Source organism: Girardinichthys multiradiatus, chromosome 8 (genome assembly GCF_021462225.1).
Source record: "Girardinichthys multiradiatus isolate DD_20200921_A chromosome 8, DD_fGirMul_XY1, whole genome shotgun sequence".
In the NCBI taxonomy this organism is placed as follows: Eukaryota; Metazoa; Chordata; class Actinopteri; order Cyprinodontiformes; family Goodeidae; genus Girardinichthys; species Girardinichthys multiradiatus.
The window spans coordinates 14,298,847-14,322,733 of record NC_061801.1 but is presented as its reverse complement, the minus strand read 5'-3'; the positions used below and the strand labels follow the sequence as shown (position 1 = coordinate 14,322,733).

General features: G+C 38.1%; 2 protein-coding genes across 4 annotated transcripts in view; both read right to left on the bottom strand.

The window, feature by feature from the left end:
* The window catches only part of dab2ipb (DAB2 interacting protein b), a 211,915-nt gene extending 209,572 nt beyond the window's left edge, over positions 1–2,343 (bottom strand). For all 3 annotated transcript variants that reach the window (XM_047372559.1, XM_047372562.1, XM_047372560.1), the window contains exon 1: positions 2,100–2,343. In XM_047372559.1, the coding sequence (XP_047228515.1) occupies positions 2,100–2,139 (40 nt within the window). In that variant the 5' untranslated portion in view covers positions 2,140–2,343. The remainder of the gene's footprint in view (positions 1–2,099) is intronic.
* A 5,023-nt stretch (positions 2,344–7,366) lies between these two features.
* The window catches only part of si:dkeyp-72a4.1 (uncharacterized protein LOC100148058 homolog), a 29,989-nt gene continuing 13,468 nt past the window's right edge, over positions 7,367–23,887 (bottom strand). Inside the window, exons 2-4 of the mRNA XM_047373472.1 lie at positions 19,325–19,449; positions 13,558–13,663; positions 7,367–7,476 (exon numbers count right to left, since the gene is read on the bottom strand). Coding sequence (XP_047229428.1) covers positions 7,367–7,476; positions 13,558–13,663; positions 19,325–19,449 — 341 coding nt within the window. The remainder of the gene's footprint in view (positions 7,477–13,557; positions 13,664–19,324; positions 19,450–23,887) is intronic.

Here is a 23,887-nt window from a genome sequence, read left to right as displayed (position 1 = left end):
AACACAACTTTGCTATTGGCATCAAATTCAATATTTTCAGTATTTTGTATTTAAAGTCTTTCTTTAAAAAAAACCTTTCAATTAAATTGGTAATGCAGCTTTTCTAAAGCAATCTTAAGTGACAAAAGATGTCTGGCATCAGCACTATGTTCTGAAAGAAGATGCAGTCACAGTTCAGTGCTAAAACAGTCAGCTAAATTCAGGGAGTAGAGCAATATCTACTTTGCATGTGATATGTGCAAGGTAATATGTAACATAAAGACAACAAAATGCATAAGAAAGGTAAATCCATGAATGCTCTTACTGCAAACAACAGCGATGATGTGAGTCTGTGTGATAGAGAGAGTGAAAATTGATACCTGCAGGTCTGAGAAACTGCAAACCCAGATAATGTAATTGAATTAAATTAAATTATAGGCTTTTTTTCCATTTACATCACCTTGTTAAAGTATTCATGCTCCATATAATTCTTCAGATTTTGTCTTTGTAATGTCTAAAAACCAAAAAGTCAAGCTAAATTGAAAAGGAAAATAATACATTGTTTTAAAACTTTTTAGGTGAGGCGTACATTTTTGTTTAGCCCCATATGTGTTTATACAGGTTGTTAATTAAAGTAAAAACTGTTGAATGGCCTTTTGCTGTAACTGAAGTCTTTGGCGTTTCTATGAGCTCTGCATATCTAGAGACTGAAGTCGTTGCCCATTCTTCTTTTCAAAACAGCTCAAGCTCAGTTAGAAAAAATAAAAAATAAAAAATCACAGCCATTCTTGGCACTGTCATAATAATGTGTCACCTTGGACACATCCTTAGAACCCCCCCCCCCCCCCCCCCCCCCCCCCACTAACTTTTCCGTAATGGTCAGAATTTTGTAGTGCTTGAATAATAATTCTCCCACCTAAGCTACGGATGTCTGTATCTGCTCCAAAGTTACTATTGGCCTCGTAGCTACTTCTCTGATTAGTGTTCTCCTTGTTCAGCTTTTCAGTTTGATATTATTAAACAGTTATGCACTTTCTTGTGTAGCTCTAACACATATGATCCCAGTAAAGTATACTTAGTATACTTAACATGAAAAAATGTCAAAAAGATGGGTCCCAGTGCATCTGCAAACTCTGACTGAAGACGTCTAGATGGTAGAAATCCCCCCGCCACCCATTTCTTTGGGACTTCTTCCCTCCTATGGCAGACAGCCCAGCTTATAAAACAATGTGGCTTAGACACTGGCAAAGAAAAACTATGGCCTCCTAGAAATATGCTCTCTGTTGACTCATTCTCTAAACCACATTCTTCATCAGCAGCACAGCAGAGTCCTTCCCGTTGGCCATGAAGGCAAAACATCTCTTCTGGCCCAGTTAATAATAGTCTTTGTTCTTTTAACATTTTTAACTTTAAAGTTTAGGTGCTATCATTCAGAGCGGTGGAAGACAAGAGACACAGCAGTAAAACGAGATTGAAGTGAAAGATTGACTGACCAACAGCGGAGTTTAGATCTCCCTGGATTTATTTGTGTACATAACTCTTTCTCTTTCTGTCCACCCTCCCCACTTTTTCCCACTTTCTCCAAATCCCACTTTCATTCTTTCGTGCTGCTCTGGGGTTTTGAATCGCAAACACCCACATACTTCCAACGCTGCACAGACCACAAATATACAGATTTGCAGGACCGCCAAATTATCGTGCTGTGTTCGAGTAGAAATCCCACACCCACTGCCCTCACATATGCTAATTATTCTGGTCGAATACAAAGAGGAGAGCTTCCAGTTTTTACAAGGCTCATACCGGGAACAGCACAAACTCAAACAGAAAGCAGAGAGCTTCCATTCTACAGACACTTTTATCACACTTCTCTACTTTCAAACTGCAAGACTAAATAGAAAAAAAGACTTTGAAAGTTAAATATTTAAAGAATGATTTCATCATTTTGTCATGTAACCCCTTTCACCTCTTCACCCCCTTTCCAACAGAGCAGACTAAAGTCCTATTCATGATGACCACAGAGGGCCAAGTCAACAGCCTGGCAATAAAAACAGGATAACTGGAAAAACACGTGACCCAGACATCCCTTTCAAATGTTTTCATCCTTTCTTTTTCTCACTTACCATTCTGTGCTTCTTGATGGGTGCTGGTGTCAGGCTCCATGTTAAACTCACAGTGTGATGATGAGTGCCCAGATCAACACTCCCACATCCTGACTGAGCCAAAGAATTGCTTGACAACTGAACTTCAACCAATATTGATAGCGTAAAATGTCGCCCTTCTGCTGCCGTCTTTGGTCCTGTTGTTCTTTCCGGTCAGAGCTACTGACTCTAGTCTGGGCCACCGCTGCCTGCCAGCTCGGCTCAAGCTTCTACTGTTGTGTTACATCTGTCTGAGTGAGTCCCTCTCTGGAGAGCAAGGCAGCTAGAGCCTGGAACAGGAGGGAGGAGACTGAGGGGCAGTGTCCACATGGAGAGAGACAAATCTGGGTGGAGGGAATTGTGGCTGCGCTAAATGTATCCTCTTTGATCAAACTTTTCCACTTTTTTGAATCATAGTGAGACTTCAGTACAGTCATTGAGAAAAAATACATGCATAAATCTATTTAAACTGCTTTTCAAAAGTGTTTCATACCCCTGAAATGCCACAGGGAGTTCCGTTCACAGTTTGCCACGTTTGCCATAGTAAACATAGGGCAAAACATGCTCAGATGAAATGAAGCCGAAACTAAACTTTTTGTTTTAAAGGCAAAATGCCATGAGTTTTGAAAAAATATTGCATTGCACATTACCCAGAACAACTGTCTGAATGGTGAAAAATGATGGTGGCCGCATCATGTTGTGGGGACATTTTCCTCAAAAACATTCTCTCCATGTGCAAAGATAGTTGTGGCATACCACAGTTTGGATTAGTTCAGTTGGGTCCTGTAATACTTCTCAAGGTTGCAGCTTCTAGAGAAAGGGATTTGTTTATTTCTTTACACAGTCTCTGTAGATAATTTAGAGTCATTTCTTTCTTTACTCTTCTCTTTATCTTACCACAGCATAGTAATTCTTATTTGAGTCTATGGACTGAGATGGTTATGGGTTGATTTTGCATCTTGTGAACCATTTCTGTTAATCTGGCCTTATTTTTTGAATCATTATCCTGCTGATGATCTACTTTTGGTTTTCTTACAAAGGACACCAGATATATTATTACTATGTTTTTGTAACCTCAAGACTTCATAGTTTTTGGTGAAATTATTGGTATGTATATGGACATTTTCATCAAGCACCCTCTGTTTTAGTTCTTTGTGGATTTGTATTTAGTTCATTGGCTTTTTTTATTAAAACTGGAAATTGTGTATGGTCTTATCTTTACTTGTATATGAAGTCCATGGAAGACGGTTGCGTTAATCAAGTCTTGTAAAATCTCCCGGTTCTCCCTCACCTTCGTGTTGTGGATGTTAATGTTCAATCAGTGCTGCCCACAGGAAAATCTTTTTCCAGTTTTCAGAAGTAATCTTCACTTTTGTCAAAGCAAATTTAAATAAGAGTACAGTTGTAATTGCCTTCTGCAAGCAGGGGTGTTTGTTTCTGTAACAACGTGCTGTGAGCTGTCTGTGCCTATGGGCTCAGCACTGCCCCCTATCAGTGCGGCATTTTGCCTCACCCTGTCCATTTTCACTGCGCATTTATAGCCCAAACAATTTTAGATTTCACACACATTCATTGCATATATTGACTGTGGAATGTCAACATGTTTAGTACAAGTGTAATCCAGCATTTATATTGGTGATATAAGAAGAGACAGCAAGAATCATGAGCTAACTGCCTACATCAGTGAGTGACACAGCTATTCATTGTCATACATTGCTTTTCACCCATGTATTTGAATATGCAATGTGTAAATTTAGTGATTTTGACCATAAAAATTATGAAATCATACAGAAACAAATTTTTACAACAGTCATGTGGACAAATTGATTTTCTCTTAACGTTACTAGTATTTTATTTCTCATGATGACAGGTGAGGCAGTGCCTCAGCTTCTTACCCTTACTGCATGTCACTGAAGTGTACATATGCCCAAAAGCTGAAAATGGCATACGGCAAAAAAATCCAGACTCATTAAATCATGCTCATGCACACCAGCAAGCAATTTCCCTTTTATAAATCACAGCTGCACCCCGTTTGTATACAAGCTTCCGCCTCAGGTTCTACCCTCCACACGCCGACATTCAACTACAAATGGTCAAAGCAAAGCACCTCAAGAATGTCAATGTGTATTTAAATAAGCCAGCCAACCAATATTATTTCATAATTAACAATGGCAACCACGGACAAAAGAGCAAAGAAATGCAATTTCACCGAGACAGAAATCAAAATGTTGGTGAGTGAGGTGGAGGATCAAAAAAATATCACTTTTGGTAGCCACATTATTGGGGTGACAAACAAAAGGAAGTGTTGTGAGTGGCAACATGTGGTACCGCTGTTAATGCATTAAGCTGGACAGAGAGGACCATGGCTGAGGTGAAGAAGGAATGGTCAGATTTGAACGTCGAGGTGGAAAAACGCCTTGACACACCACTGCCAGAGCATGTCAGCTAAAGGTGGGGGTAAGGGGGTGCCCGAACTGACACCTTTTGAGAAAAGGATGGCCTAAATACTAGGAGAGACAAACTTGTGTGGCATCGTGTCAGAGAAGGAGGGAGACACCTATTTGGCCGAGACGAGCCAGGTAAAGGACCATTTAATTTGTATTCAATGTGTAAATCAGAGGTAAAAGCACAGTGGACTAATACGTTGTCTCCGTGTCCTCAGGTCCTTTTGAGTCAGCAGGTGGCGAGGAAGGTCCAGGTGAGGTGGCAATGGGCATCGAGGGTCTGGCTGTGCACACTACCAGTGCGCCCAAAGCACATGGTGTGTCTGGAGGAGGACAGGTGCTGAAGAATGCTGTTCTGCAAAATCAGACAGAAACAACTGATGAATTGAAAGAAATTAGAACAGTATCGAGTAACTTGTGTGATGTTTTATCTGAGACGTAAAACACATTATAAGAACTGTTTAAAAAGTGAACCTTATTGTTGTCCTAAACATTGCATAACATCCTCAAGGAGCCCTGTGCTGAAATTCCTTTTCTCCGGGAGGGCGCTGCGGGTCAGGGTCGTCATTCTGAGATGGAGGCAAGCCAGGAGGAGAATGGATGCCATGCCCCAGTACCAGGTTGTGCAGCACAGCACATGCCTTGATGATCTTGCACACCTTCCTCGGATGATATAAGCCTTTCGTCCCCGACGCATCCAGACACCATCACGGGCATTTGAGGAGACGGTATTAAAGTGCACCTGCTCTGCGCTGTGGGGCTGTGGTAAAAGGTTTAGGAGCCAACGCCCGGGGGGTAGCCACTGTCCTCTGCAGGTTATAGCAGAAGTTGCATTAGTACATTGGGCCTGAATAGTTAGGATTTATAAAACAGGTTTTTTATTGACTTACGAAGAAACCAGCCATCTCATCCAGGATTGTTTTAAAGGAGCATGATGCCATCTCTGTGCGATCTGTGATTAGAGTTTGATATGGAGTCAAAAATGACCCGCCCAACCAAAGCCCGAAATAAAGGAGCTTAATTGAATTTTAAATCCAAAATCTATTTTGCATGATGAAACAGCCTTTTATTTATCAATTCAACAAAATTTTTGATCATGTATTTTTTGTTACACAATACAAAAGACAATCACCAGTGAACAGTATTATACTTTTTGTTTTACCACAAACAAACTGTCATAACAGTTTCCATTTACACAGTAAAGGTTTATTATTGCTATTGTATAAATGTGAAGTAATTACTTCTGAAATAATTATATTGAAAGGGAAAAACAGTCAATAATCTGGAACTCTTTTGTCAACAGTTTATTCTTTTATATTTTTTAGTGCATTTCACTTTAGTGAAGTGAATTATAAAAAATACTTCTCTCATACCACAACAAAACAACAAAATGTTGCGTGATTTTGTGAACAATTTTCAACATCAACTCTATTTAGCACATGTAGGACAGTATGTGTGAACGTGAGAATGGGCTTTGCAGATGTATTTCTCACATGTGCAGCACATAGCTTTTATCTTGTAGTCCTTCTTCCAGGGGCAGAACTGGCACCTTTTTCTTTTGACTGACCCAGCTGCAGCCTCAGGTGGATCAGGACAATATTCAGCTCCCTGAACAGCTTCCACAATGGCTGCAGAGGCTTCAAAGCAGGGCAACCGCTTCCTTCTCTCAATGCACGGGGTGACAAGAGCCTTTCCAAACTGCTCAAGGAACATTCTTCTCTTGTTTTTCTTCCCTGACATCCAGGTCGGGTTGATCTCCTGCCATATCACAAAGGCATTGTACGAGGACACATCAATGATGTTTTGGAAGATGGCCAGGGGCCAGTGTGCAGTCATCCTACTGCAGCTGTACGTTCCAATAACCTTGTCGAGGTTGTTCACGCCTCCTTTATTGCAGTTATAGTCGAGGAAGATGGCTGGTTTCCTGTCCTCATGATCACTGATTTCTGGTTCCTCTCTGGTGCTCCACTCGGCAGCTTCTCTGTGTACACTTGCAAACTCCATGCATAGCTGGATTTTGCATTACAGGCCATCCATATTTTGATGCCATATTTTGATGGCGTTCGTGGCATATACTGCCAGAAAGAACAGCGACCTTTGATTAAAAAAAAAAGAGATGACAATCACACATTGTGAGTGTCATATAAAACTGCATAAATCAAGGATGTTACATCACAGTAAAATTAAAAACAATTAGGCAAGTAACATTGCGTATATGAAAATAAAAAATTACCTTTGAGTGGAATCAACTGCTCATCTACTGTGAGTTCAGGCACAGGGTTGTAGAGGTATGACAGAAGCTCAACCCACTTGTCCCAGATCTCTCTGATGGCTGCCAGTTTGTCTGTCACACGCCCTGCTGGTCTTGACTCACGGTTGTCAAATCTCAGCATTCTTGAGAAAGTGTGAAAGATTATCAGCGGCATCGTGACACGAAAAAATTGCCCTTCCACTCTCTGCATCCCAGAGACTATATGTAGCCTCGCCACGGGACCTATATACACCTCCTAATATCTAAAGCCCTATGTAGCCACACAGGTCAATCTCATCCATATTTTTCCAGTTTTCTCCATATTTCCAGAAACCCTCCAAATTTGTGTTCTCCAGGATGATTTTTTCGATGGCTGGTGTGATGAACAGGAGAAAGGTGGATTAAATGTCCTGGACACATGCAGTCGAATATCTTGTTGGTCCTGGAGTCATCCTTATGATGTTTGGTGCTGCTGTTCTTCCCTGGTTGCTGTCTGAATTTGATGAGGACCATGCAATTTTGCCGTTCTTTGACAAAAATGTCTTTCTGTCAGCTTAAGGAATTTCCAATTTTTCTTCATCTGAAGATGCATCATCCTCTGGGTTGCATTCTTCCCCATCTTCGTCTTCAGATACATCTTCATCCTCTTGTTCCTCATGAGTTTCTGAAAATATATCATCCAGAACCTGTTGGACAGTGAATTGTCCAACATTAACTGGTAATGGTTAGGTTTAGGGTTATTGTCAGGGTTAGGGGCATAGAAAGGGTTGAAAATGACTGAAAATCAATGGAAGTCAATGGGAGTCAACAGATGGTCCTCACTACATATAGCAAAACAAGAGTGTGTGTGTTTGTTTGTGTGCGTGTGTGTGTGTGTGTGTGTGTGTGCGTAGGTGTGTGTGTGCGTGTGCATATGTGTATTAGAGAGAGTTTGTGTGTGGTCTTTGAAATTTTTCTGGTGTTTAAATGCTTTTATAATTCCAAAAATGACCCATAAGACAATCTTTGTACCCTAGTGGTGTACAGCCCACATGGAAACATAAACAAAAACAAAGTATCACTTTTTCTAATGATGGGGTCCCTTTAGAAAAATTTTAAGTTGGAAAAAGATAGTGTAAGGTATTTTTTCTACAGCTAAACATGGCAGTGGGTCACTTTTGACCCGCAAGACAACACAAGGGTTAAAACTGAATAGGATAACCTAGCACTATTTAAAAAACTGTAAAGATTGATACACTATTCTTTATAAATTATTGGTAAAACTGAGCTGGCAAATACATTCATTTTTACATCCTCATATACTACCTTTTTTCAGTGCTAATAGTGATTATATGCTCTAGGAAAAGGATTGCAAGCAGAAATTAAACCACATGAGAGGAAGCACTGGGGCTACAAGATGAAATCCTTTAAAAGCATATCTCTGCTTAATCCTTTCTAAATCATAACAGCTTACAGCAAGGAATAGCTGGAAAAAAGGTGCATCGTATGACCAATAAAGCAAGGGATGAGAACTGCTTTAAAAATTTAAAGTTGTTTTCAAAGTGCTTTACAATTAATGCAAGCTTTTTTTCAAAACCTTGGCAAGTTCAAAAGAACAGAGGTGACAGGTACTCAATATTTAGTCTATAGATGAACCGAGATGAAAGCGCACTCTAATTTGTTTGAATCCTATTCAAAGTAGTTTTCTGTAGTTTTCTTTATTACACAGATCGTTTTTGATGTGAGGCATGAGCAGGTGGGTCTTACAACAACTGAATTATTTAGTCAAACAAAAATTGAGCGTTTGTGGTTCTGCAGGGTGGAGAACAAGAACGGACACACACACGGACACACACAAAGACAAAAACGCACACACACACATACAGAAATACAGGTTTGCAAGTTAGATGCTTAAGGCGGACAAGTAATATATACATTTAAGCCCAAAATTATTCACACCCTTGGCAGAAGTTTGGGTTAAAACTAATCTTTTAATTTTGCATATATTTACCTTAATTTACCAATATAGAAACTATGGAGGAAGTTACAGATTACCATAATAGCATGGAGACCTTCCAATTGGGTAAAAGCTTCTCACCATAAATTATTATTATTTAAATTACTTTCAGAGCCAATTCATAACAGATGTTGTCAAAGAGCCACATTAAATCAATATATATTATCTTTAGATAGATGCCTCACTCCTTTTAGCGGCCTCCAGGGAAAGGAAAAATAGAGCTAAATTATGTTAGAACGTTATTGTTATAAAGATATACCCACATTTAATGTCTTCAGTTTGTCATAGATTTAATATGCTACTGTAGTTTGAGCCAATTTTGTCTCTGCTCAACCCCGTATGGGTCCAGATATTTCAGCTAATGTCTCACCATACTCTGCATGACAGCTTTAGCTGCCTTGAAGCAGTTCAGGTTGTATAATTTGCATCCACTGAACTTTTCCAAGCTGTTCAATAACAGCAAAATCTATCCAAGGCTCAATCTAAGCATGACATACAACCTAATCAGCTCCTGTAGATGACTGATTTTTTTCAACCTCTTATCTACATCGTAATCAGCTTCATTATGTTATAAGGTTTGTTCTAACGATAAAATGTATCATGGGGTAACGTGAAAGCTTTATTGCTTAAACCATATTATATTCACGTCAGTGCAGTTTATATGATTATTGTACAACATCATATTTATATTGTAAGAAAAGTGCAAAGTTTTTTGTTTTAATGTGATAAATACGTCAGGTGGACAGACGGATTTAGGCCTTGGCTGCAATAATGGGGGCATAGCTCCTGAAGAGCAGAACCCAAAAAGCAAAGCTCTCCATTTACCTATCTCTTCACCTTCTGACCCTCACCTGTGGTCATGACAAATGGATTATGTTGTTCATCATCAATGGATCATTTTGTTTTTCTGGACACATCTTAGTGGGAGGAGATCCAAAACCTGCTGAATTTGCTATATATCCTGTCTGGCAGGGTTTATGCAGTGGGATCTCCTAAAATGAGCCAGAGAGTGTTGCTAGGGAGAGGCATGTCAAACAGAGGGATAAACAATGTACAATAGATGGACGAACATAGGCTTGTTTTGGGCCCTTGCCAATGCTCCAGTCACATGAATTTCTACTCATCTTATTTATTTAGAAAATTAACAAAAAGATTAATAAAAACAAGAACAGCTTTGACTTGCACTTGGAGCAAAAATGAAACACAAAACTATTGTGACATGTGCAAATGATTGACTTGCACTACATAGGCAGTGAATAATATTCAAATAACTATCAGTGTTTAGTTTTTTTTAACTTTTAAATGGCCATCCCTGCCAGAGAAAATGTACCTTAAAAACAAAAGCTATAAACATAAAAGTTGACAGCAGTCGTTCCCACTATCAGTATGTTTTGTGTGATTTTCATAAGATAACAAGAAAATGATCCAGTTGTCCCATGATATCTGGTTAATTTACTTGCCATCACCCGATAACAACATCTATTTTTATTGTCATAATGAGATGTTTTCTGTGGGATAAATGTTTCAATTTTAGCTTATAAAATAGTTAGGTTTTCAAGACGAGTGATTTTTGTTGTCCGTTTAGTTTAACCACTCCGTATATCATTGTTTTGGGTTACTTAATCCTTGTCTGCCCTTCTACCTATCTTCCTGGTATTACAATGCAAATGAACTGGGACGATGCTTTTAAGTTTGTGTACAGAGCTGTGAAAAAGTATTTGCCCAAGTATTTGGTATGCAGATCATACCATCAAACTTTCTTCACTATGTTGGACTGATGGCATTAGCTTTTTTTCTGATATAAATTGTTAGCTTTACACCAAATATAAGATATAATATATCCACATTCTCCTTTACACACATTGGTTATTTTATTGCCTTGGAACTCTTACCCTGACCTTGCCTTGACCTTACCTGAGGCTTACAGGGCTTCAGATGTTGTTTTGGGGTTATTTTGTAACCTTCCCGATGACTTGTCCATGAGCCCTTGGAGTAGTATTAATTCTATAATTATTTCCTGGGAAGGTTTATTGTTTTTCTCCCTCCGTGGATAATCTCTCTCTCTGTGGTTCGTCCGAGTCCCAAAGCCTTAGAAAAGGCTTTTCAGCTCAGGTAAATGTTCAGGTAAATGTCAATAACTTTGTTTCTCATGTGTTCTTGAATTTCTTTAGGTCGGACAAGATTTAAAGAAAAAGTGGTTTCATTCTGACAATAAATTGTAGTGTCAAACTATTAGATTAAGCATCTCTCTAAGCAGTTACTGAATTAGATCACTCCTTACAATATGAGCCCCCTTGGCTTGAAACAACCTTCTTGACTTCGTGAATCAGGCTTGTAGTAATAAAGTTCCCTTTTTTAATCTTTATCCAGCATAAGGAGCACTGCTAACTTTAAATGCCTTAGGCATGACATGCTTTGTTTCCATCTCTGTCTGAGCTCCAAGTTTATATTTTCTGAATAAACTATGTGCTCAAACCACATATTAAGTTTAAGGCCTGTATACACAGTTCACAAGTTAGGGGCATGGAGTAATGTGGATTGCTTTGGAAACATTGTAATGCTACAAGGTCCATACTATCATTTTGTTGTAACAATGAAACACCGCTTTCCAAAGTATGCAAAAAGAGCAACAGTATTGCTTTGTATACCTTCATTAAATACATTTATTTGTAACTGCTTCATTCCACAGCCTAATAAAATAGGTCAACCGTGTCTTTAATGACAGACCTTAAGTTATGTAGGTAAAATCTATCAAAACAAAAATGTGTTACTACACAACATTTCGCATCATTTCATATTGGTGCTGTACTTCTTAAAGTACCCAGCTTTTATAAGGTATATTTTGAGTGCTTATATTTCAAGCAAAGAATTTCTTTGGTACAACGAATTAAAAGTTTACGGCTGGGTCCGTTTGGTGTGCCAAAGTTTTAAAAACATTTTCCATCTTAACTTCATATTTGTGTAATAAATAAAGATTATGTAAAATCTGCTTTTTCTAGTTTTGTCCACTTGAGCTTAGATTTAGAACTTTTAGAGCATGGTAAAGTCCAAATCAATTATATGGCAAAACTATAGAACTGATATTACATATTTATTGTAATATATATTACTATTATACATTATATATATGTGCCATATAACCTGGTATAATTTCAGGATGGTTTAAAGGTTTCAAAGATAGATTTCGCCCAACACTCGTTACTATGTGCCCGCACCGGCCACTTTGGCACCCACAGTAGCTGCATTTATGTCTGCTGAACATCCACATAACACATACCAAAAGTGTTCAGTGTATTAAGATCTGGTTGGTGTGGAGGCCATGTTAGTGGTGAATAGTGAAGTCATGTTAAAGAAACTAACAGAAGATGATTTGAGCCTTCTGGCAAGGAACATGATTACTATTAGCCATCAGAAAACTGGTACACTATGGGAAAAAAAGGGATAGACCCAAAGCCTGGCACGAAAATATCCCAAACACATTTACACCTCCACCACCAGGCTGACCTGTTGATAGAAGGCAGGAACTGTTCATGCTTTCATGTTGTTTACACCAAATGCTGATCCTATCATCTGAATGTTTGCACATCCAATGACAAACATTTACTGTAAATTTACACTAGACAGATGTTTTTTTCCAGATGCTATTTTTTTCTTTTCCAGACTCAGATGAAAGTAATCTCATCGTATGGGTCTGCTTTGGAAACTCCCATGCAAACTAAAACAAAATTCCTCCTTTTTCTACTACACTTTTTCCCTTCCACCCAGCCTTCCATTTACGTGCATGGATACATCAATTTGAACAGCCACCTTCAGTACATGGCATGAATTTAATAACAGTTATGTATAAACAGTTGTTTACTTTTGATGTGCTTTGTTTCTGTCATTTCTAACACTAAATACTTTGTGTATTGAATCACTAACATAAAATGTTAGCATTATTTTAAAATAAATAGGATATGTTTCCTGTCAGGGGTTGCCTGTACAAGACAGTAGTGTTAAGGTGCTGCTTATAAATATAAAACAGATTCATCCAAGTTTTATTTAAAAAGCAACAGCTGCATCTGTCCCTTAGCAAGTCATCTATATAGTGAACAATAAGCAGAGAGTAAAACAGGGACAGAAAGAGAGAATTGAAACTACAGCCTGCCTGACAAGTGCTTTTAAATCCAAGAGAAACCCCATAAAAGCTAAAATGTGACTACAGCTTTTAAACAAAACACCTAACTACTGAAACACCTTGCTAGGCTGCATGCCAATTAGCAACACAGACATACTTCAGCACCACCTTCTCTCCAATTCTGACTTCATGGGCTGATTGTCAACTCTTGGCTTTAACTGATAGTCTCTATTTAAATTAGGTTTATACACCTGAGCCCTAAGAGAGCATGCAAAACCTTTACATCTATCTTGGAGTGTTGAAGGTAAACTGTCATGACTAAAGAGCAGACAAGCAGCAAGCTCTCCATCTAGTGGATAAGGTCTAGAAACAAAAATGTCTCTTAGTACCTCATTGGATAGGGAAATAGATGCTTCACTGGAGGTACATTTACACCATGGACTCTGTTCTGAACAGTCCACATGTCCAGCCTTGGATTCAAGTCTGACTCAAATGAATAAAAACAGCTGATTTCAATGAATCAAAAGTCTTGTTAACACTTACAGATGAGATTGCCTATAAAACCAGTTAAATTCTTTCCAGTAAACTTGCGAGTATTTAGTCTCAGCAGCAGGAAGCTTTAGGCTGCTTACCACTTTCTGTGGAAAGCTGGCTGTGGAACTCTGGAAACTGGGTTTCCACTGGGACGCTGATGGTGCGTCGCAGAAGATGGGCCCTGGCTGAGGCAATGCGCTTCCCCTGCAAAGACAGATGATCTGTAAGAGTTTGAGGCAGATAAAATCATGAATCAATCTCACAAAAATGACAGAAGACTTCCAAAAAACAAAATCCAAATGGAAAGCACTTGAACTGATTGCACATACCACAGTTATTAAGGGTCTTATTTGTGTTGCTGTGATTATTCTGATTATTGTGTTAAATACCGTATTGGGTCGACATCTCACAATAGCTGTTGTAGCCCTGATAAATGAGTGTTTGTTGTTCTAAGTAGAGCAGACATTAGCAGCACATCTATCTGTGTCAGGCCTTTGTCTTCCTGTAGCTTGCACTGAAAATGTTTGGCTCAAAATGATGATTAAAAAGACAAAAGGAAAAGAAGGGTTGTGATGAAAGAATGGTCTGGTGTCCTCTACAAATGGTGATAATGGCTTATCGAACACACTCACACCTCTAGACTCATTGCAGCACCCTGTCTGCCTTGTTTTCTCAAGTCCTCTGATACGACTGCCAGGATTATCTCTGGCTCCATCTGATCCTCTCTGTGAGTCTCTTTTATGCAGCAGGGGACTAAGGTTTAGAAAAGACTTCTCCCTGGTATAATTTCTCTGCAGCTTTTTACCTAGATGTCTAAATAATCTGCAGCTCATGACACGACTGTATCTTCATACTGAGTATTCATAACCCTTGAACTAAGGTCATGCAGGTGTTTGCCAGCTTTGCACATATAGAGACTGAAAAAATTCAATATTTTTCTTTGCAAAATAGCATATATATATACTCCTTACAAGGCCCTCCAAGGACTGTAAAGCTCACTGAAATCCCTGGCTATATCAGCACAAATTTTAAGCAGATGATGGAATTTATGTGGCTTTTTTATTATAATTAGGATTTTTATAGTCCATAATTCATTGTCTAATCCATTATTCATTTTTCATACTTGGTGACAGACTAATAATTTATCTGAAGTGTTACAAACATTCCCATGTTTGTAATATTGAAAAATGGAAAAAAGACATCAAACTGTAAAGTGACATTAATGATTTGAGAAAATGTGGTTCTGATTTGTAATTGAGACGGTAGAATAATACGGTACCATAAATGAAAAGATAAAAATGTCCCTAGATTAGTTAAAGAAAACTGAGTCAGACATACTGTATGTGAATAAGAATTTTAGGGGAAGGATGCGTTCTAATCACTTCTGAACAAGGCTGAAGATGGAGCATGAGACATTAGGACATTGTTAAACATCAGGGCAGTGCATTGCATTGCAGTGATAACTGTAAGGATTTAAAGCTAAAACCAGGTCAGATATACTGTATGCCATGCTGCCAGCATCAAAATTAAATGATGAACTAAAATTGTCCAGCTGAATAAAAAAGAAAAAGTGTAATAAATCACAGTAATTTTGGGCTTCACTCCTTACATCAATTATATATTGAATATCTTTGTTGAAAAAAATAAATAATAATATATATATATATATATATATATATATATATATATATATATATATATATATATATATAGTATATTTTAACTTTTATTTTGACGTAGATTTCAAATCGACTAAATATGCTAGATTTAGTAGAAGTTCTTATTGTGCCGACTATGATGCCTTATGGCCACTCTGCTCTTTATAGAATAGCACAAGAGAGCAAGCTCATATTAGCTGGATATGTCACTGCTGTTTTGAAATAACTGCTGCTTTTTGCCAATATGAGTTTTAGAACAGTGTTACCTTATTAAGACAGATGAGTGGGTCTCCTTTAGTTGCTACATCATAGCTGTCCTTGTTTTCCTCAGACGAACTTTTGAAAACCTGGATTTGTCCTTCATATAAACTAGGAATAAGAACAATAGCCTTCTTTTACCCAGCTGACTGGCAGTGCACAGCAAGGTGGCAGGAAAGGGAAGTGCTTCACTACTATACAGGTCCTTCTCAAAATATTAGCATATTGTGATAAAGTTCATTATTTTCCATAATGTAATAATGAAAATTTAACATTCATATATTTTAGATTCATTGCACACTAACTGAAATATTTCAGGTCTTTTATTGTCTTAATATGGATGATTTTGGCATACAGCTCATGAAAACCCAAAATTCCTATCTCACAAAATTAGCATATCATTAAAAGGGTCTCTAAACGAGCTATGAACCTAATCATCTGAATCAACTAGTTAACTCTAAACACCTGCAAAAGATTCCTGAGGCCTTTAAAACTCCCATCCTGGTTCATCACTCAAAACCCCAATCATGGGTAAGACTGCCGACCTGACTGCTGTCCAGAAGGCCACTATTGACACCCTCAAGCAAGAAGGTAAGACACAGAAATAAATTTATGAACGAATAGGCTGTTCCCAGAGTGCTGTATCAAGGCACCTCAGTGGGAAGTCTGTGGGAAGGAAAAAGTGTGGCAGAAAACGCTGCACAACGAGAAGAGGTGACCGGACCCTGAGGAAGATTGTGGAGAAGGGCCGATTCCAGACCTTGGGGGACCTGCGGAAGCAGTGGACTGAGTCTGGAGTAGAAACATCCAGAGCCACCGTGCACAGGCATGTGCAGGAAATGGGCTGCAGGTGCCGCATTCCCCAGGTCAAGCCACTTTTGAACCAGAAACAGCGGCAGAAGCGCCTGACCTGGGCTACAGAGAAGCAGCACTGGACTGTTGCTCAGTGGTCCAAAGTACTTTTTTCGGATGAAAGCAAATTCTGCATGTCATTCGGAAATCAAGGTGCCAGAGTCTGGAGGAAGACTGGGGAGAAGGAAATGCCAAAATGCCAGAAGTCCAGTGTCAAGTACCCACAGTCAGTGATGGTCTGGGGTGCCGTGTCAGCTGCTGGTGTTGGTCCACTGTGTTTTATCAAGGGCAGGGTCAATGCAGCTAGCTATCAGGAGATTTTGGAGCACTTCATGCTTCCATCTGCTGAAAAGCTTTATGGAGATGAAGATTTCATTTTTCAGCACGACCTGGCACCTGCTCACAGTGCCAAAACCACTGGTAAATGGTTTACTGACCATGGTATCACTGTGCTCAATTGGCCTGCCAACTCTCCTGACCTGAACCCCATAGAGAATCTGTGGGATATTGTGAAGAGAACGTTGAGAGACTCAAGACCCAACACTCTGGATGAGCTAAAGGCCGCTATCGAAGCATCCTGGGCCTCCATAAGACCTGAGCAGTGCCACAGGCTGATTGCCTCCATGCCACGCCGCATTGAAGCAGTCATTTCTGCAAAAGGATTCCCGACCAAGTATTGAGTGCATAACTGTACATGATTATTTGAAGTTTGTGGTTTTTTTTTTTTTTTTTTTTTTGTCTGCGATGGACTGGCGATCTGTCCAGGGTGTACCCTGCCTCTCGCCCATAGACTGCTGGAGATAGGCACCAGCTCCCCCGCGACCCACTATGGAATAAGCGGTAGAAAATGACTGACTGACTGACTGACGTTTTTTGTATTAAAAACACTTTTCTTTTATTGGTCGGATGAAATATGCTAATTTTGTTAGATAGGAATTTTGGGTTTTCATGAGCTGTATGCCAAAATCATCCGTATTAAGACAATAGAATACCTGAAATATTTCAGTTAGTGTGCAATTAATCTAAAATACATGAATGTTAAATTTTCATCATGACATTATGGAAAATAATGAACTTTATCACAATATGCTAATATTTTGAGAAGGACCTGTACACTCACCGGCCACTTTATAAGGTACACCTTGCTAGTACCGGGTTGGACCCCCTTTTGACTTCAGAAATGCCTTAATCCTTCGTGGTATAGATTCAACAAGGTACTGCAAACATTCCTCAGAGAGTTTGGTCCATATTGACATGAAAGCATCACACAGATGCTGCAGATTTGTCGGCTGCACATCCATGATGCGAATCTCCCGTTCCACTACATCCCAAAGGTGCTTTTTGGATTGCGATCTGGTGACTGTGGAGACCATTTGAGTTCAATGAACTCATTGTCAAGTTCAAGAAACCAGTCTGAGATGATTCGTGCTTTATGACATGGCGCGTTATCCTGCCGGAATTAACAATCAAAAGATGGGTACACTGTGGTCATAAAAGGATGGACATGGTCAGCAACAATATAGGCAGGCTGTGGCATTGACACGATGTTCAGTTGGTACTTTGGGGCCCAAAGTGTGCCAAGAAAATATCCCCCACACCATTACACCACCACAACCACCAGCCTGAACCGTTGATACAAGGCAGGATGGATGGATGCTTTCATGTTGTTGACGCCAAATTCTGACCCTACCATCTGAATGTCACAGCAGAAATCAAGACTCATCAGACCAGGAAATGTTTTTCCAATCTTCTATTGACTAATTTTGGTAAACCTGTGCGAATTATAGCCTCAGTTTCCTGTTCTTAGCTGACAGGAGTGTCACCCGATGTGGTCTTCTGCCGCTGTAGCCCATCCACCTCAAGGTTCAATGTGTTGTGTGTTCAGAGATGCTCTTCTGCATGCCTTGGTTGTAACGAGTAGTTATTGGAGTTATTGTTGCCTTTCTATCAGTTCGAACCAGTCTGGCCATTCTCCTCTGACCTTTGGCATCAACAAGGCATTTGCGCCCACAGAACTGCTGTTCACTGTAAACCCTAGAGATGGTAGTGTGTGAAAATCCCAGTAGATCAGCAGTTTCTGAAATACTCAGACCAGCCTGTCTGGCACCAACAACCATGCCACGTTCAAAGTCACTTAAATCACCTTTCTTCCCCATTCTGATGCTCAGTTTGAACTGCAGCGGATTGTCTTGACCATGTCTACATGCCTAAATGCATTGAGTTGCTGCCATTTTATTAGCTGATTAGACATTTGCGTTAACGAGAAGTTGGACAGGTGTACCTAATGAAGTGGCCGGTGAGTGTATGCTTTATATGGCCAAAGAAAACTGATTTCTCCAACACTTTCTCTGGGTCTAATTAAAAAGACTTTAATCGCCTTGATACTGGTAACTGGCCAATATATTGTGCCAACTACACAAAAATACTACAGAGATCAGAACCAGCATAAAAAAATGATTCAGGTGTATTACAAGGAGACAGCTCCTGCAAAATACAACAATTTGCTGTATTAGACAAAATACAGATGTTAAGCCGTGGAGATGATTTTGCGCTCCTATCACTTTTACATAAAAACAAATACAATTTCAATTATAAAAAGTTCTAAAATTGCTGAGTGTTTAAGTTTTCTTTTCAGGATATCAGCCATCCTGTACTGTGCACAGATTTACACAATCTAACTGTCCATGCAAAAAAAGAGCTTTTTGAAAGGATCTTTCTGACACACAAAATTATGATATCTTGATGAAAAATACAGCAGTATTAGATAACAGAACTAATTTTCTGTGAAAGTCATTCAATTTGGTCACTGCACTGGAACTGATGAATTCCTTTAACATAATGCCTTTTTTCATTTTGGAGCTTCAGCTTTTCCATAAGTAATGAGATTTTTTAATGATTACTTACATTGAAGTTCTTTGCCTTTATGCTAACTTCATTTAATTTAAACGTAAAAGTGGAGCAAAATGAAATTATTATTGTGCAGTAGTACCTAAGATTCAAATAAAAACACTTCAATTAAAATCTGACAAAAAAAAAGGAGACAAAATAGTAATACGGAGGGACATGACAGACGAGAGACTGTGCTGTATGCTCTCACCGCCTCCTGTTCATCGAGAAGCAGCATCTGACGGTCAGCAACCACAGAGCACTTTGGGTTCCACGCAGTTCTCTCTTCATACGAATGTCCGCGTGACATCCGCTGTTGCAGCGGGCGCTGCAGATCTGAAGGAAAAGAAGAAAAGAAATGTAATCACAAAGAAGAACAGCATTTGTAAAGGTCAAGCAACAAAAAAAATAATAAAAAATGCTGCCAAGATTTCTGCAGGAAGGTGTTTGTTTAAGTTTTCATTTTGTCCTAAATTTAGAAACTGATCCTCAACTCGGTTGCTCTTTGTATGCAAGTATTCTTTTTTATTATTAATAATAAGATATTACTCAATCAATCATATGTATTAGTACATATTGATTTCTTTATTTTGTGTTTAGAAACTCTACTTACAACCTGGTTACAATCCATTATCATGAAATACAAATTCTTGTAATTTCTTTCCTGGTCTCCAGACATTGATCATGACTGTATATTTACATAGAGAATATTATTGTGGGGATGTTGTTAAGATGGCCTGGTAGTTAGCCCCATAGCTTAACAGCCAGAAAGTTGCCTGTTTAAATCTTACGTGTGGAGCTAGTACTGAGCCTTGCATATTCAGGCGTTTTTTGTGGTATTCTGTTTTAACAATGTGCATGTGTGGCTTATTTTTGACTCTTTTATTGTCTGTCTCTCTGTTGGCACTGTAATGGACCAATATGTCCTAACTCAAACTGTGCTACTTGGGTCGCATTGCTGGGTTTTAGGAAAAAAATTGGTAATGATCATTGTATTTGCAAATTTAATGCAAGCAATTGAAGTCATTTAGGCCTTCTGAGCACCAACAGCTAAAAAGATATAGTGTTCAAGAACATAGATCTTTACCTCATCAGAGAACATTTCAAAAATATGCACAAATGGAACCAGATGACAGTAACCCAGAACTAGTGTTGGTGGCTACTTTTGCAGGGTTCCATTTACTCCTGAGGTTAAAACTGGGGTCTGGCAGTGACATCAAAACCAAACTGCATTACAGTTCCAAGTCTGAACATCTGTTGTATTTACTAATTGATAAACACAACAAACAGACTATCTATTATTAGAAATAGAAATGCAGACTACAGTGCTGGGAAAAAGTATTTGCCCCAGTAACTAATTCATCTGCTTTTTGCTTTTTGGTGACACTGATAGATTAGAAAACACATTATCCTGCGATAAATGCCAGTTTGTTTGTTTTTTTATTTTTATTTTTTTGATAACATTTATTTAGGGAAAAGGGCTAAGCTTATTATTCTGGCCATATGTAAAAAAGTCACTTCCCCTTTAAGCTAATTACTGGTTGTCCTATCCTTAGCAGCAATGGCTGCCATCAAGTGTTTGCAATAACTAGCATGAATCTTTTAAATCACTGTGGAGGAAATTTGGTTCACTCTTTATTTCATCGGCAATGTAAGGTTTTTTTTTGTTTGTTTTTTACCATGAACAGCCTTTTTTGGATTATACCAAAGCATCTTTATCAGATTTAAGTACTTTGACTAGGCAACCTTCATTTCTTTTTTTTCTTTTTTATCGAGTCATTCGGGCGAGGGGATACTGCTGCTTACCTTAAGTTTGCTTCCAGTCTGAATGATGATTGTGATTGTTGTGGTAGTGACCAGAATTTATGGATCCATCAACTAAGAGAAATTTTCCAGGTCTTGGAGCAGCAAAGTATCCCACAACTTTCACACCACCTTCATGTTTGACTGTTTTCTGAAATGCTGTGTAAGTTTTACTTTTGTCTTATTAGTCCACTGAATATCTTCCTAAAAGTCTTCAGGATCATGTTTTTTTTTTTTTTTTTTTTTTTCTTGGTAAACGTAAGATGGGCCCTTGTATTATTTTTGGTTTGCAGGAATTTTTGCCTTGTAACTCTCATGGATGCTATTTTTACTCTTTTTTTGTCTTATTGTTATCTTATTGTTGAATTATGAAAACTAACTAAAGGACTGACTAAGTCGGGCTTACATAGCTTCTGTTGTTCTGGTTTCTTTTGTGACCAACTGAATAGGTCATTTTCAGATCAGTACATTATTTGTTATTTTTGTTTGTGTGTTGCTTTTTGCAAAATGCGTTGGTTTTTGAGATAACTTAGCCTTTTTCATGTTGTCAAAAATGTTCTATTTAAGTAATGTCTTGATTCTACAGGTCTGACAGTAATCTGGACTGGTTATAGTTAGCAGGGCATACCCAAGGCTGTATTGGGCCTTAAGCAGAATTTGATTTCGGGCACCTCTTCCTTTTAAAATCAGCACCACCACTTACAGCATTACAGTACAAATCTGGTTAAATCAGGGAGAGGGAGGCAACATTTAATTGAATGAGCTAAATGCAATAACGGAAAAATTGTATTATTATTTGCTGAGATTCATTTTTTAACAAACTGAGTTCAAACACAGAAAAAATAAACTTGCAGTATGAGATTGTAACTATGTTAACACAACAATCAAACAATGAAGATTAATCTTTGGACTTTTACAAAGTAAGCAAGGTGCATTTTAAACAATATAAATTCTTTAAATTGATCTATGCTGAAACTATCAAATCAACCTTAATAGTATTCTCTTTCTCAACAGACTAATGCAGAAATTTTAGATCTATGGTCTGCATTAAAATTCAAGCATTTTTGGGAGGCCCCTGTAGTGCCCATCGTTTGCTTATGCCTTTGTCGGGCTCTGATGGATAGTGAAATTGCAGAATTCCAAAAAGGTGAATAATTGCAGTTAGCATTGTAAAATGTCATCATTTGAAAACTAAACTGCATTTTTAAACTCAGGTTATCTTGTTCATAAAAATTGTCAACAAACAATTTTTTAACTCCACATTCTGCACATATTGGAGCAAATATTTAAAGTTTGCAGTCTGGTGACTTGAAGAGGGATGTCTCCTGAGCTAAACCCCAGCGGGAAAATGTGAAAGTATGGCTGACTCCTGGGATAAAAAAAGAAACTTGGACCATTATGGAGATACTGTGACTTATGGAGGTTATAAAACTATAAACCCTGCCTTCCCTGTGATGGAAGCATCTATGAATGAAAACTTAAAATGGAAAGTTTACAACCTGCTGTGTCCCATTTTCAGACGAGGTGAGGCAATGATGCTGGTAGACAGATTTCTAACAAAAACAACCTATAGAGGTGATGTGTTGTCTCTGCAAGGCATTACGTTTTAAATCTTTTGGTTTGAATGCTGACTGTATCTATATCTCTATTTTTTAGATCACTTTATGTTGGGATGTAACTTTAGTGAATATACCAACTGTAGTGTTGAGTTGAAAGTAATGTTAAAAATATATTAAAAAGTGTGAAAAGACTGGCAGACAATAATACCATATAACCTACCAGAGTATTTTTTAGGAAGCCTTTATTGAAAAAAAAAATGGATATAGCCCAGTCCTACACAGCACAATACAACTGGTTCAATAAGACATATGCTGTCAGAATTGCTAATAAATAGTTGATATCAGTTTATATCTAAAAACTGTGGCAGCCATATTGGGACTTGGGGCTGCTCAGGGATCCCAGGAGGCATAATTGTAGTACCTGACTTAGAAAATACATTTTCAGAAAAGAAGGTGACAGACTATAGGTCTTAATAAAATGTAGAAGCTAATACCAGAAATTTGCTACTTTTCTGTCACCTATTTTTGCTCAACTTTGAATAAGGGACAATATGTAGATTTTCATTTAAATAAAAAAAAATACATACATACTTTAATGTGCTAAATGTGTACATGTCAGCAAGCACGCAGTCCTTATGATAATGTTTAGCTGGGCCTATGTAATTAGCATCCCATCTAGAATGAACTTTGCCAGCAAAATAAGTACAATCACAAGATGATGCGCACATAATAGTTAAACAATGTCCTCGTTTTAGTTGGGATTTCGATAAAGCTTATAAGAAGCAAAAGCAAAGAAAAATCAAAAGGAGGAGGAGGAAAAAGAAACTGGGAGCATAAACATAGAATCTAAAAGTAGAAACAGTTATGAGGGGAATCGGAGCATTTCGGAAAGCAAGCAAGCAAACGTAAGGGTAGTTTTGATCGAGAGTTTTAGAACATCTGAATGTGAAAATAAAGAATCCTGCTCTTGAATCCTGATTGACCTTTGATTTCAAGCATCACTGTAAAGTTATCTAAATGAAAATAAACTAAAATTATAGTGTAGAAAAAAATATACTGATTATGCAGGAATTCCTAGTCTTAATCATCTTAGCCAATGCATAGTGCAATAACATCAATATGTTAAATGTCTTGAAGTGAAACAAAACAAATATTTTTGTCCAATGTGAGTCAGATAGAGTTAGATAAAAAAAAAAGAATAAATACCAAAAAATAAATTATAGAAATTAAACTAGACATTTAGCATAACAATTTCACAATTTATTAAAAGAGATAGTCTTAAAAAAATTAAATATTTTTCTAATTGTATATAACAATGTTCCAGCAGACTACAAAAAATATATATAAAATGTAGCATTTATTAGCATAGGAACATATACAAAAGCATAATAGGAGTCATGCACACATGTTTT